This window comes from Osmerus mordax, chromosome 8, assembly GCF_038355195.1.
Source record: "Osmerus mordax isolate fOsmMor3 chromosome 8, fOsmMor3.pri, whole genome shotgun sequence".
NCBI lineage: Eukaryota > Metazoa > Chordata > Actinopteri > Osmeriformes > Osmeridae > Osmerus > Osmerus mordax.
In genome coordinates this window covers 20,150,918-20,163,344 of record NC_090057.1, presented here as the reverse complement: position 1 = coordinate 20,163,344, position 12,427 = coordinate 20,150,918, and the positions used below count along the sequence as shown (strand labels likewise).

Here is a 12,427-nt window from a genome sequence, read left to right as displayed (position 1 = left end):
TAATTTCAGGGTATTTACATCCAAATCAGGTGAACGGTGTAGGAATTACAACACATTTTATATGTGGCCCCCCCCTTTTTAAGGGACCAAAAATGATTGGACAATTGGCTGCCCAGCTGTTCCATGGCCAGGTGTATGTTATTCCCTCATAAAGGGAGTTCGTTATTTCATTGACAAGGAGCAGATAAAAGGTCTAGAGTTCATTTCAAGTATGGTATTTGTGTTTGGAATCTGTTGCTGTCAACTCTCAATATGAAGTCCAAAGAGCTGTCACTTGTTTCATTTCAAATCCATTGTGGTGGTATACAGAGCAAAAATGATGAAAATTGTGTCAATGTCCAAATACTTATGGACCTAACTGTATCTATAAATCTATAGGAATCTGTGTGTGATACCAATTGTATCACGGGCACCATGCACATAGTTCAAGGAATCTGTAGTTGTGTGTTTTACTGACATCTTAATCGCCGACTGCATCACGGCCACTGTTTAAGTTCAAGTCTTTTATTGTCAGATGCACAGATCAACACAGGGTCAGACTGGGCACTGAAATTCTTGGGACAACGCAAAGCAACCTGGCATAACATAACATATAAGTACACAGAACATAGATTACATCTATGATAAGCTAAAATAATATACAATATTCAATACAGTATACTAGGGGTGGGCGATATGGCCAAAATCTTAAATCACGGTATGAGTAATTTTATATCACGGTTACGGTATATATCACGGTATATTAATTGTTCTGTCAATTCAATTAAGGAATTGTACAAAATAACTACTATATAATACATCATCACACTCGATTATTTATTACAAACAAAAACAACTGCCTCACATGAGACAACACTTGAGTTAAAAACAAAAGACCCATGCCATCCGCGTGGTGACCTACTCACAGCTCAATACTGATCCGTAATGCCCTCCGACAAAAATGTCTAAATGAGCGAAAGCGATCAGTCAGAGTTTTACTAACCATATCTAACTTCGGTTTCAGCGTATCAACCTCGTTAAAGCTTGGTCGATATGTTAAAGCCTCAGTTTGATATTTCCCGGCATGACCTCACTCTCAGTTAGTAAGTAGTTAGCCTTCACTAGTCATCCTAGATCAAGAATGCTAGCAACGTCACCAGTGTAATTTTACAACAATAATTTTACAGCACGAGACATAAAACTTGAACAACAAATCGAATTGGTTACCTGCAGAATGGGTCATTAAATATATACTTAATTAGCATCGGCATGAATGTAGTCCGCTTAGACAAAATACACTCCACATCGAAAATTCTGTCAGACCAATGCAAATGTCAAACGAAAATAGCAAATCAAATAATAGTTAAACTACAATTCTATATATCGCAAGAATGCTATTTATATGATGGCTTATATACAATATAACAAACAGAAATTTAATTGACACGTGTATAGTATAAAAGTATACCGCGGTTGAAACGGCATAGCCAAATCTCTCCCGGTAGAAAACATTTCTACCGTCGCACGGTATATACCGTCATACCGCCCAGCCCTACAGTATACTAAAGCTGTAAATACACATAATACACATGTTAACCTATACTAACCTTATAAACCTATACTAACCTAAGACAAGTGAAGTACAATAGTGCGATATTGCTTATAGTGCAAACAGTAGCTGAACGTGACAGTGTGTAAGTGACTAGTGAGAAGTAGGGCTGAACGATTTTGGAAAAAATGATAATTGCGATTATTCTTTACCAATATTGCATTTGCGATTATTTCTAGGGATGGGAAAACGATGCCTTGTGAAGCTTTGGTGGTTTCTTCCGGATTGTGCCGAACAAAAGAGCCGAACAATTGGCGCATTGAAATTGGAGAGCACAGTGACATCTAGTGGTCAGCTAAAATCATAGCAGACATCTCAACTGAATGAGATGTACCAGTAGTTTCTGACGGTACTTCGCCTGTTAATTATTCAATGTCTTCATTTTCGTAAGGCTACGTGGTGGTCTAATATTCGTGTTCATTCATTAAAACCATACATGTGTATTTGAGAACTGTGTAATTTTCATATAATAAATATGTTTTACTGTGATGTTCAACTAGTCTACACCACACTTTGTAATGTTCAGCAAACAGTATAAGGGCGGTAGAATGCTTAAGTGTATGGAAGTATTAAATGACCGCTGATACAGAGTAGTAGCCTACACGACCACTCTGCTTATATAGCTGTCTCTTTCCTTACATTTGGGATATGTATTGTGAATCAGGGGAATACTTGTGGGGACAGTGGGGATGTGCTTGTGCAATATGAAAAGGCAGTGTACCATAACGGGGTTCGGGGGAATGTGTTTGTGCCACAGTCTGATTTGAGAACATTTATAAGTTCTTATTCAGGAACAGGATTTGTTCGACTGTACTGGGTTTCAGGCGGCTTCTCCTCTGGCTCACAATTTCTCCAGCCTTGGAGAAGATCCTCTCACAAGGCACTGAGGATGCTGGTGTGCACAGAAACTGCATGGCCACTTTAAATAACTGAGGGTAAAGGGCCTTGTGTGTGACCCAGTAGTCCAGAGGGTCCTCCGTCCTGGCCACATTTGGTTCTTTCAAATAACTGTATAGAAAGAAATGTACTTGTATTAATTCTACAGAGAAAAAACATTGTCATTTAATTCAACCAATTGTAATTCAGCAGAAAACAATAAAATGGGAAATACTATACCCTTGAACCTCCACAGTGGCACTGGCAGTTGGGTTGGTCACCTGCTGTGATCCTACTTCGCAGTCCAGCAGGGCCCAAAGGTTGTCCTCAGCTTCTTGAACCGAGGTACCCGGTGTCACTGCTGACTCCTGTGGAGCAGAACCGTCTGAGACATCGGCCTCAAAGAAGTGGGCACATTCCCTGGTCAGCCTCACAGTGGCACCCTGTGCACAAGTGGCACTGCAGAACCCCGCTGCTTTGAATCTGGGATCCAGCAGTGTTGCCACAGACAGTGTCGATATCTTCTCCAGGAGAGCGAACTTGTCCAGCAAATTGTTTTTCAAATTCGTAGCAAGTTTGGCACCAACGTTGTGCCTTATCTGGGCACACTGTCCCACTACAGTGTGCTTCAGCATTTTGATTAGTGGGATCACTTTGGATCCAGACACCCTTCTCTCTTCTGACAACTCCACAGTGGCTTGATGGAATGGTTTTAAAACGGCAAGGCACTGTCGGATTGTCTCATAGTCCTCAGCAGTGATGGGACTCAAGTCTGTGCTCAAAGTGGTGAGAGCTGCACCAAGTGGTTCTCTGATATTGTAGAGTCTGTCCAGCATGGCAAAAACACTGTTCCACCTGGTGTCCACCTCCTGGATCATTTTCAGTTCTTTTCTTCCCATATTGACCTGCATTTCCGACAGCTTCTCCTTGGCTTTGGTGCTGGATTTAAAGTGACCCACAATTCGGCGTGCCCGAGTGCGGATCTCTTCCAGTTCTGGGGTTTGAGAAAGGGATTTTTTCACCACAAGATTTAGGACATGGGGAAAACAAGTCACATGCCGCACACTGAGCAGGTTTGCACGGGCAACCATGTTGGCTGCACAATCTGTGACCAGGCTTCTCACCTTTCCTCTGATTCCCCACTCCACCATCAGGGTGTGTTTTACCTCAGCAAGGTGAGCTGCTGTGTGGCTTTGGGTAAACTTTCCTACCCCTAAAAGAACTGTGGACATCTTTGCCTGGTCTGTTATATAGTGACATGTCACAGCCAGGTAAGCGTCCATGTTCATGGAGGTCCACATGTCAGCCGTCAGGCTAACGGCAGAGGCCTTCCTCACCTCAGCCATGGCCTCCTCTTTAGTGGCCTTGTAGTTGGCCTCCACCATTTTCTTTAAGGCCTTTCTCCCAGGGATGTTGTAGGTGGGGTCCAAAAGGTGGACAAAGGCCTTGAACCCGTCGTCCTCTACCAGTGTAAAAGGCTGGGCATCCTTTACGATCATTTGGACCAATGCATCATCCAGCATTAGTTTTCTGGACACTGTAACAAAGATTATATTTATGATCATCATTTTCATGTTTATCAATAGAATGGACAGATAATAATTAGATTACATTAATTATACAATTACAATACTGATTTAATAATAGTCTAATTACCGTTGGAAGAAACTCCAGCGCAGCCTGGATTGGTCAGCGGTGTAGCTACAGTCTCATGTTTGGCTCGAAAGTGCCTCAACATGGAAGAGGTGTTATTGTTGTATGCCAACTCTTGAGGACACAGCAAACACCGAACCTTAAAATAATGAGAGTTGTTAAAGCATGACATTATATTGATTTGTTATGATTGGTATATGCAGTCACAGCCTATTTACCTTATTGGGGGATAACATATCAAAATGTTCCCATACTCTTGATCGCTTTCTTCCTCCGGTAGCATCCATATCGTCTTCTACTTTCTGCTCTTCTGCTAATATAACCTACTTCTCTTCTGCTGATGAACTATACTATTCTGCTAATGTAACTTACTTCTCGTCTGCTAATGATAATTCTCTAATCCTCTTCTAATAATAACTATGTACTCTACTAATGACTGTTTGCGCTTCTGCCAATGTAGTGTTCGCCTCCTATTAAGACGACAAGCACTGGTTTCTTTCCCTCTTTTAAGGTTTAGAAGTGCGCCACAACTTTGAACCAGTTCGTGACGTCTGAAGCATTGAACGTCATCAATCACGTGGCATCGTCATTTGACACAAGCTCCAAACCACTTTTTCGAAACTGTGCGTATTGGTTTTGCGACACAAGCATCGATGCGTCAGTGTCATATGTCCCATCCCTAATTATTTCTGCTATTATTTTATTTTTTTTATGTTCTGTAATATTCAACAGAGACGGGCAATTAACTGTATAGTATGACCTTTCACAATATTAGATTGATTCAAAATAAACTTATGATGAAATTAGGTGATGCGTGACTTAATATGAATACACATTTTATTTACCTACTTGAATCACAGTAGTATATTGACAGATTTTTCCAGCCTTGTAAACATGTAATAATAACATAAAGCATTGTCAAATAAGCCTTTGGCTTACGACACTCAGTATTTAAAGTCACTGTCATTAACATATGACATATAAACATGTGACATGTGGATTGCACTTTTTAAATATGCGATTATTATCTGATTTAATATGAATAAATATCGATATATACTACTAATCTCCAGTCAGCAACATAACACACAAAGTTCAGAAAAATTAAGGAAAACATACCCGCCTACCTCGAAAATATTTTGGTGAATCAAATGTGCGTTGCACTTTCTTAACTAAAGCTAGCTAGCTACCGTTTTGGGAAAAAACTTGCGCTGTGGGAGCCGTCGGAAATATTTAGAACTCACACATCTAAAGGTTAAATCTTAAAAGAAAGAAACACTGTTTGAACATTTCTGATCCAGTCAGTAGCCTAACAGAAACATAATGGCACTGACAGCCATAGCAATCGTACTGTAAGTGCATCACCGAGGGGCATCATATCGTTCGAGATGAACGCTGTTACTGTTTGAGTCATTTTGTGCATGAATAGGGAGTTAGGCTTTGAAACATTTCGATCAGTGATCCTGTCGGGTGTTATTTGACACACTGGTGTTCAGCATTTTAGCTATGCATCGTACATGGCTTTGTGGTGTTTTTTAAGGTCCGAATTAGGTTGGTGGTGTTGCCCCGTGAGGTAGCAACGTTAGCCAGGAAGGTTTTGCACCATACTTGACACTGCGCAGCATCTTTTTTAAAGGCAAAATTGGCAGTGACTGTAGTGTAAGGTTATGTTGAGCCTGAGGCCATCATTACATTTACATTTACATTTTAGTCATTTAGCAGACGCTCTTATCCAGAGCGACTTACAGTAAGTACAGGGACATTCCCCCGAGGCAAGTAGGGTGAAGTGCCTTGCCCAAGGACACAACGTCAGTTTGCATGACCGGGAATCGAACTGGCAACCTTCGGATTACTAGCCCGACTCCCTCACCGCTCAGCCACCTGACTCCCTTTACCTTGACCTCATACAGGTCAAGGTAAAGTTTAACGTGTACCAAAGTAAAATCGCAGCCTTTGCGATTACAAAATCTCGTTTTGTCACATCGCAATATAACCTCATAGCATTTAAAGCTACAGACACAGAAATGGCACGTCCTAAGGAAAGTTCATTGTGGGACTGCTCGTAGTGGCTGTAATTCTGCACCAAGGCTGAATTTCGGGAAAGAGACTTCAGATACAGTCTTAGGGGACCACTAAGGCCTATATAAAAGCATCCAAAAACAGCATGCCATGGGACCTTTAAATATAATTTAATCTTTGTTGCATTTTGCTGAGATTCTGCTAAATTTGGCAGGGGGTAGGCAGTGCAGGTATTGGAGGAGCTGACGGTAGGAAGAGCGGCACTGCTGCCTTTTCATTAGCTGTAGCAGTCAGTGTTTCCCCTACCATTATATTAGGGGGGCGACCCGCCCCCCCAACGGCACCCCCCGCGCCCCCTGGAAGGCCAAGTTACTCTTTTTTTTTTTAATATTAAAGATTACAAAATAAGTCATTTAAGGTTACCTTTCCTAGAAAACAGGTCTATAGCTTGCTCTTTTATTAAACAAACTAAATGGCCTTATGTTATTTATCTTATTTACACGATGGCATGTCATTTCTGTCTCTACATCAGTGGTTCCCAAAGTGGGGGTCGCGACCAACGAGGGGGGGGTCGCAAGATGATTTCCAGAAATCAAAGAACATTTTAAAACAATTAGAAATAGCATATTTTAGCCAAAATTTTAAGAAGTTAAAAATAGTAGTTAAATTAATGCATGCAAATACAAAAGCCATCAGCCTTTTGATTTTCCATTCACTGTAAGTACGGCAAACCATCTTACATCCAACCAGGAGGATTCATTAGTTGAATTGTCAAGCAACCGAACGTTAAAGGCAGCGTTCTCAGCCAAGACACTGGCTGAGTTTTGGATTTCAGTAGAGAGGGAATACCCATGGCCACGGGAACTAAGGGTGCTGAGGGTGCTGCAGCACCCCCTGACAGCGCGAGAATTTAAAATAATGAAATACTGAAAATTATTTTACACAAAGCTCAAAAACTATTTTGCGCTCAAATAAAGGCCAAAATATTTGACTTGCGCACTACACACGCTCGCATTAACTATCAAACTCCCGAATTAGCATCACATCAAACACAGAATGTGCATGCATTAGCAGGTTAGCTGTGGTGGCGTATACGGGCGCCGGTTCTGGTGGGCCGGGAGAGGCGGTTAGAACCGAAACTGTACTGTAGTGTAGCGAGTGGTACGTGCCAGTGGAGCGAGTGGTACGTGACAGTGCCTCCACTGGCACGTGACAGTGGCTAGCACTGGCACGTGACAGTGGCTAGTGGTACGTGCCATTGCCTCCACTGGTACTTGACAGTGGCTTGTGGTACGTGCCAGTGCCTCTACTGGCACATGACAGTTACTGTTCTGTTGATAGTGGTACGCAAGTGTCTCGTGGCAGTTGCATTTGGTGTCGTGCAGCTTTTGTTTACTGCCATGTAACTGCCCCGTGGCCATTTTAGAATAGGAGAACAGGCTATAAACTTTTATTTTTTAAATATATGTGGTGGCCTGCGAAAACCCGTTGATGTCGCGGCCGCTCATTGTTGGCTATAAGCCATAAAAGATTGAAAATCGTTTTCTGTCAAAATTCAGATTTTTGATGTTTTGTATAGTTAACACCCTAAATTTCATTGTAATGTACAAAAAGTATATGATTACTTATGAAAAACTGTCAATTTCAACGGTTTTTGGACATGTCAGCTAGCAAGATTTTGAAGCCATGTCAAATCAAATCAGTTTGCCTGCTCTTTTGAGTGCTGCAGCAGCCCCTAACAACTGATCAATGAAGTCAGGCTGTTAAACTTAAAAATAACTTGCTGAGAAGTTATTAATGTAGCCTATACTTAAACTGACATTTACATTCACAACGTCATTACAAACAGAAGGATTTTCTACCCTTTTCTCACTTTTTGACACAAATCAAATGTATTTGTATAGCCCTTTTTACACGCAAGCATGTCACAGAGGGCTTCACATACGCCCATAGAACTGCCCCTCAACCAACCTAAACCCTGAAGGACGACTTTAAAATGATGTAATTTCAGTTGTGATAAAGATTTCTGAGTGATTTAAACAGATTTGTATCCAGGAGAGTTTGTAGTTTCCAATATGTATAATACCCAGAAAGTACATTTGCAATCATAGGGTGTAATTTATTTACATGGTTCTTCATATGAAAATAATGAACTATTCTTCATAACTATATTTACTCAGAGTATCGAAATGCAAATGTAGGCTACCTATATGTTGATTTCAGTTATTACTATAAATGATGGGCCTATACGACACTAGGAGGCGCTGATAACAAGTCACCTATTAGAATACTACTTGAGTAAAAGTCTTAAAGTATCTGATATCTACTGTACTTAAGTATCAAAAGTAATTTTCTGATATTAAATGTACTTTAGTATTGAAAGTATAAGTACAAGTAAATGCTGTTAATAAAAAAGCAGTGTCAGAATTTTGAGAATTATGAAGTTTATTATTTTAAAGTGGTCATTCACTGCAAAACCGAGTTTACCTTGTCATAGTTGAATAACGACAGTTCGGTGGGTAAAAGGGACATACAGTGAACCTCAACGTCCATTAACACCTCTTTGGTATGCAAATCTCACAGTTTGAAATTGCTGCTGTAAAACGGTTGGTTCCAAAAAATCCACCTCTTTTGGCTCTGGTCTGTACCTTTTGTCACGCCCCAAAATTTGCTGCAAGCTGCTCTGTGTACTTCCACGGAATTACAAAGAAGAACGTTTTTCAAGGATATTGAAAACAGACTACGGTCATAAATGCAGTGTTCCAGGCTGCAGCAGGACCTGCAGGACCTGCTGCAGGACCTGCTGACCCAGAGCATGTAGCATAAGCTACGACAGTGACACCCAAAGTGCGTTTCTTATATCCAGTTTAGGCCTATTCCATAATTTTGTTTGATTGCTGTCACGGCAGAAAATCCCGCTTGATGTTGGAAATGGAAGCAGGGTTTTCAGTGCTTTAGTGGCAATCTCAGGATAGCCTTCATCCAAAACACCGATAGAGTTGTTGTCTCAAACAGGCTTCATTGAGTGGTAACTATCACTTGTCATGTGTCAAGAGGAAGAGACGCACATGATACCGCTCAATAAAGCCCACAAACTTGCTAAAAAATGAGTAAACACACGTCTTTGCAGAGCTTTTTTGCTCAGGGGAAAAGGCCCGTGGAGGAGAGAATCAGGTCATTTTTCTGAATAAAACGTCTTTCAGACTCTGATAATCAATTAAAAGGAAATAATGTTATTAATTATTTTTTGTGCGGCCCGGTACGAAATGACCCACGGACCGGTCCGCGGACCGGTGGGCACCGGTTGGGGAACGCTGCTCTTAAGACCCGGCAATTCAATCAATTTCCCGGCACATTTGCAATGTAATGCAATGCAGATGTGCACACCGCCCCCTACCGAACAAGATGGGTGGCTCGGTCAGCAGGGAGCTGAAGAAGAGCGGCTACTGACGTCACTCTGCTGCGCCGCTCAGAATGCTTTTTCGTTCATTTTGCATTTCTGCAAATGCATTTGAATTTGAATTGTCACGATTTTGCAGCCACGTTCTTAAAATGAAAATGCATTTCTGGAAATTAATTTTCAAATTTTACATTTCAAATTGAATTTTGGTATCTATTTGCTGGGGCATGTTTTGAAAATTAAATCTCAAATGTCTATTTCTTTTTCATTTTAATTAAGTGAAAGATTGAGCACTCTTGTGCAAATAGGATGATTGATTAATAATTTCATTTATGAGTCAAATAATGCAGCCACATTCATAAAATGCAAATGCATTTCTGGAAATGCATTTGCATTTGAATTTTGGTAACGATTTGCTTCCATAATTCGTTGCCAACGCTTTTAATAATCGATTTTAATCGATTTCATCGATTCGTTGTTGCAGCCCTATATATGTATTTTACATAAAATGTATTGGTATTTAATGAATTCATGATACATTTAAGAATACATTTATGTATTTAATTCCTATTTTAATTAATTAATGACACATTTAAGTAATTATTTAATGGTGTATTTATTTAATTCATTTTGGCACTTTTAGTCCTCCATAATTGCTAACGCCTGTCTAGATTATCTATTTGAAATAACTGAAGAAAGGCAGGTGCTAGATACAGGATACGTTAGCATTGCTAATAACTGTAACTGACAAAATCATACTACAGCTTGCGGTTGTGATGAACATAAGCTCGGAACCTACCTCCTTTCAGCAACAGCTTCATAGCAAATCCTGCTTTACATTGTCCCAGGTTTTCAAAACTGTCCTTGGTGAAATGGTTCACGCAAATGTGTCGAGGGGTTGAACTGCACATGGATCTTCTACTCTACGGTATAGACAAACATGCCCGTCTAGTCAATGTTAGCTAGACTCTAGCTCATCTGCTTTTTATTAACGCTGATTTGCGAAGAATGCAAGAACAGCTAGATAGAGGAAGCATTTAGGAGTGGGGATAGAGACCGATTCAAGGAGTTGAAGAACAGGTTTAGCAAGGCGGTGAGAAAGGCTAAACGACTGTACTCAGAGAGACTGAAGCGCCAGTTCTCTGCTAACAACTCTGCTTCTGTCTGGAGAAGGCTCAGGCAGATTACCAACTACAAGCACAGAGCCCCCCACTCCACTAACGACTCCCATCTGGCCAACGACCTGAACGAGTTCTACTGTAGATTTGAAAGACAATTGGACTGTCCTGATCTACCCCCTCCCACCCATGTGGCCTCCCCCCTCCCCCCCTCTACAGTAACGACTCTCTCCATTCAGGAGGGTGAAGTTAACAGACTTTTCAAGAGGCAGAACCCCCGCAAAGCAGCTGGGCCGGACTCTGTCTCTCCTGCCACCCTCAAGCACTGCGCTGACCAGCTGTCTCCAGTGTTTACCAACATCTTTAACACCTCCCTAGAGACATACCATGTGCCAGCCTGTCTGAAGTCCTCCACCATCATCCCTGTGCCCAAAAAGCCAAAGCCAATAGGACTAAATGACTACAGACCCTTCGCCCTGACCTCTGTGGTAATGAAGTCTTTTGAGCGCCTTGTGCTGGCACACCTCAAATCCATCACCGACCCTTTCCTGGACCCACTGCAGTTTGCCTACAGAGCCAACAGATCTGTGGATGACATGGCCCTCCACTTCACCCTACAGCACCTGGACTCCCCAGCATCCTACGCCAGGATCCTGTTTTTGGATTTCAGCTCTGCCTTCAACACCATCATCCCCGCCCTGCTTCAGGACAAGCTCTCCCAGCTGAACGTGCCAGACTCCACCTGCAGGTGGATCACAGACTTCCTGTCTGACAGGAAGCAGTGCGTTAACCTGGGAACACATGTCTCTGACTCCCGGTCCATCAGCAACGGATCTCTTCAGGGCTGCGTCCTTTCCCCTCTGCTCTTCTCCCTGTACACCAACAGCTGTCCAGTCACCGTCTGTCAAACTTCTGAAGTTTGTGGACGACACCACCCTCATTGGGCTCATCTCTGACGGGGACGAGTCTGATTATAGGTGGGAAGCTGACAACCTGGTGACCTGGTGCAGCCAGAACAACTTAGAGCTCAATGCTCTTAAGACAGTGGAGATGGTTGTGGACTTCAGGAAGAATACAGCCCCACTCACCCCCATCACCCTGTGCGACTCCCCAGTCAACACTGTGGAGTCCTGCCGCTTCCTGGGCACCATCCTCTCCCAGGACCTCAAGTGGGAACTGAACATCAGCTCCCTCACCAAGAAAGCACAACAGATGATGTACTTCCTACGGCAGCTGAAGAAATTCAACCTGCCAAAGACAATGATGGTGCACTTCTACACAGCCATCATTGAGTCCATCCTCACCTCTTCCATCACCATCTGGTACGCTGCTGCCACTGCCAAGGACAAGAGCAGACTGCAGCGTATCATCCGCACTGCTGAGAAGGTGATCGGCTGCAATCTGCCTACCCTCGAGGACCTGCACACCTCGAGGACCCTGAGGCGAGCTAGGAAGATTGTGGCCGACCCCTCCCTTCCTGGCCACTCCCTGTTCCAGCCACTCCCCTCCGGCAGAAGGCTGCGGTCCATCAGGACCAAAACCTCATGCCATAAGAACAGTTTCTTTCCATCTGCTACTGGCCTCTTCAACAAGGCCAAGGACTCCATTGACATTCATTCATTATTTAACCCAGTATCTGATGGCACTATTGCACTATGTTGACCACTCATGCTGCTCATTCTTATTCTTATTTTTATATATATATATATATGAGGGAGTCAGGTGGCTGAGCGGTGAGGGAATCGGGCTAGTAATCCGAAGGTTGCCAGTTCG

At 42.4% G+C, this 12,427-nt stretch overlaps 2 protein-coding genes across 2 annotated transcripts in view; one reads left to right on the top strand and one right to left on the bottom strand.

Annotated features, from left to right (window-relative positions):
* extl3 (exostosin-like glycosyltransferase 3) overlaps positions 1-12,427 on the top strand; it is a 58,317-nt gene that overhangs the window by 1,713 nt on the left and 44,177 nt on the right. The gene's annotated exons all lie outside the window — the stretch shown is intronic.
* On the bottom strand, positions 2,362-3,963 carry LOC136948162 (E3 SUMO-protein ligase ZBED1-like). The gene is made up of 2 exons (XM_067242477.1): positions 2,705-3,963; positions 2,362-2,596 (listed from the first exon to the last, which is right to left on the bottom strand). The coding sequence occupies exons 1-2, from the start codon at positions 3,961-3,963 to the stop codon at positions 2,362-2,364; spliced, it is 1,494 nt and encodes a 497-aa protein (XP_067098578.1).

Bases quoted from the DNA above. Each gene is read 5' to 3' on its own strand.
- LOC136948162 (XM_067242477.1), bottom strand. From the start codon at position 3,963: ATGATCGTAAAGGATGCCCAGCCTTTTACACTGGTAGAGGACGACGGG. The intron at 2,597-2,704 runs GTATAGTATTTC...CTTTCTATACAG, and splicing joins GCCACTGTGGAGGTTCAAGG to TTATTTGAAAGAACCAAATG.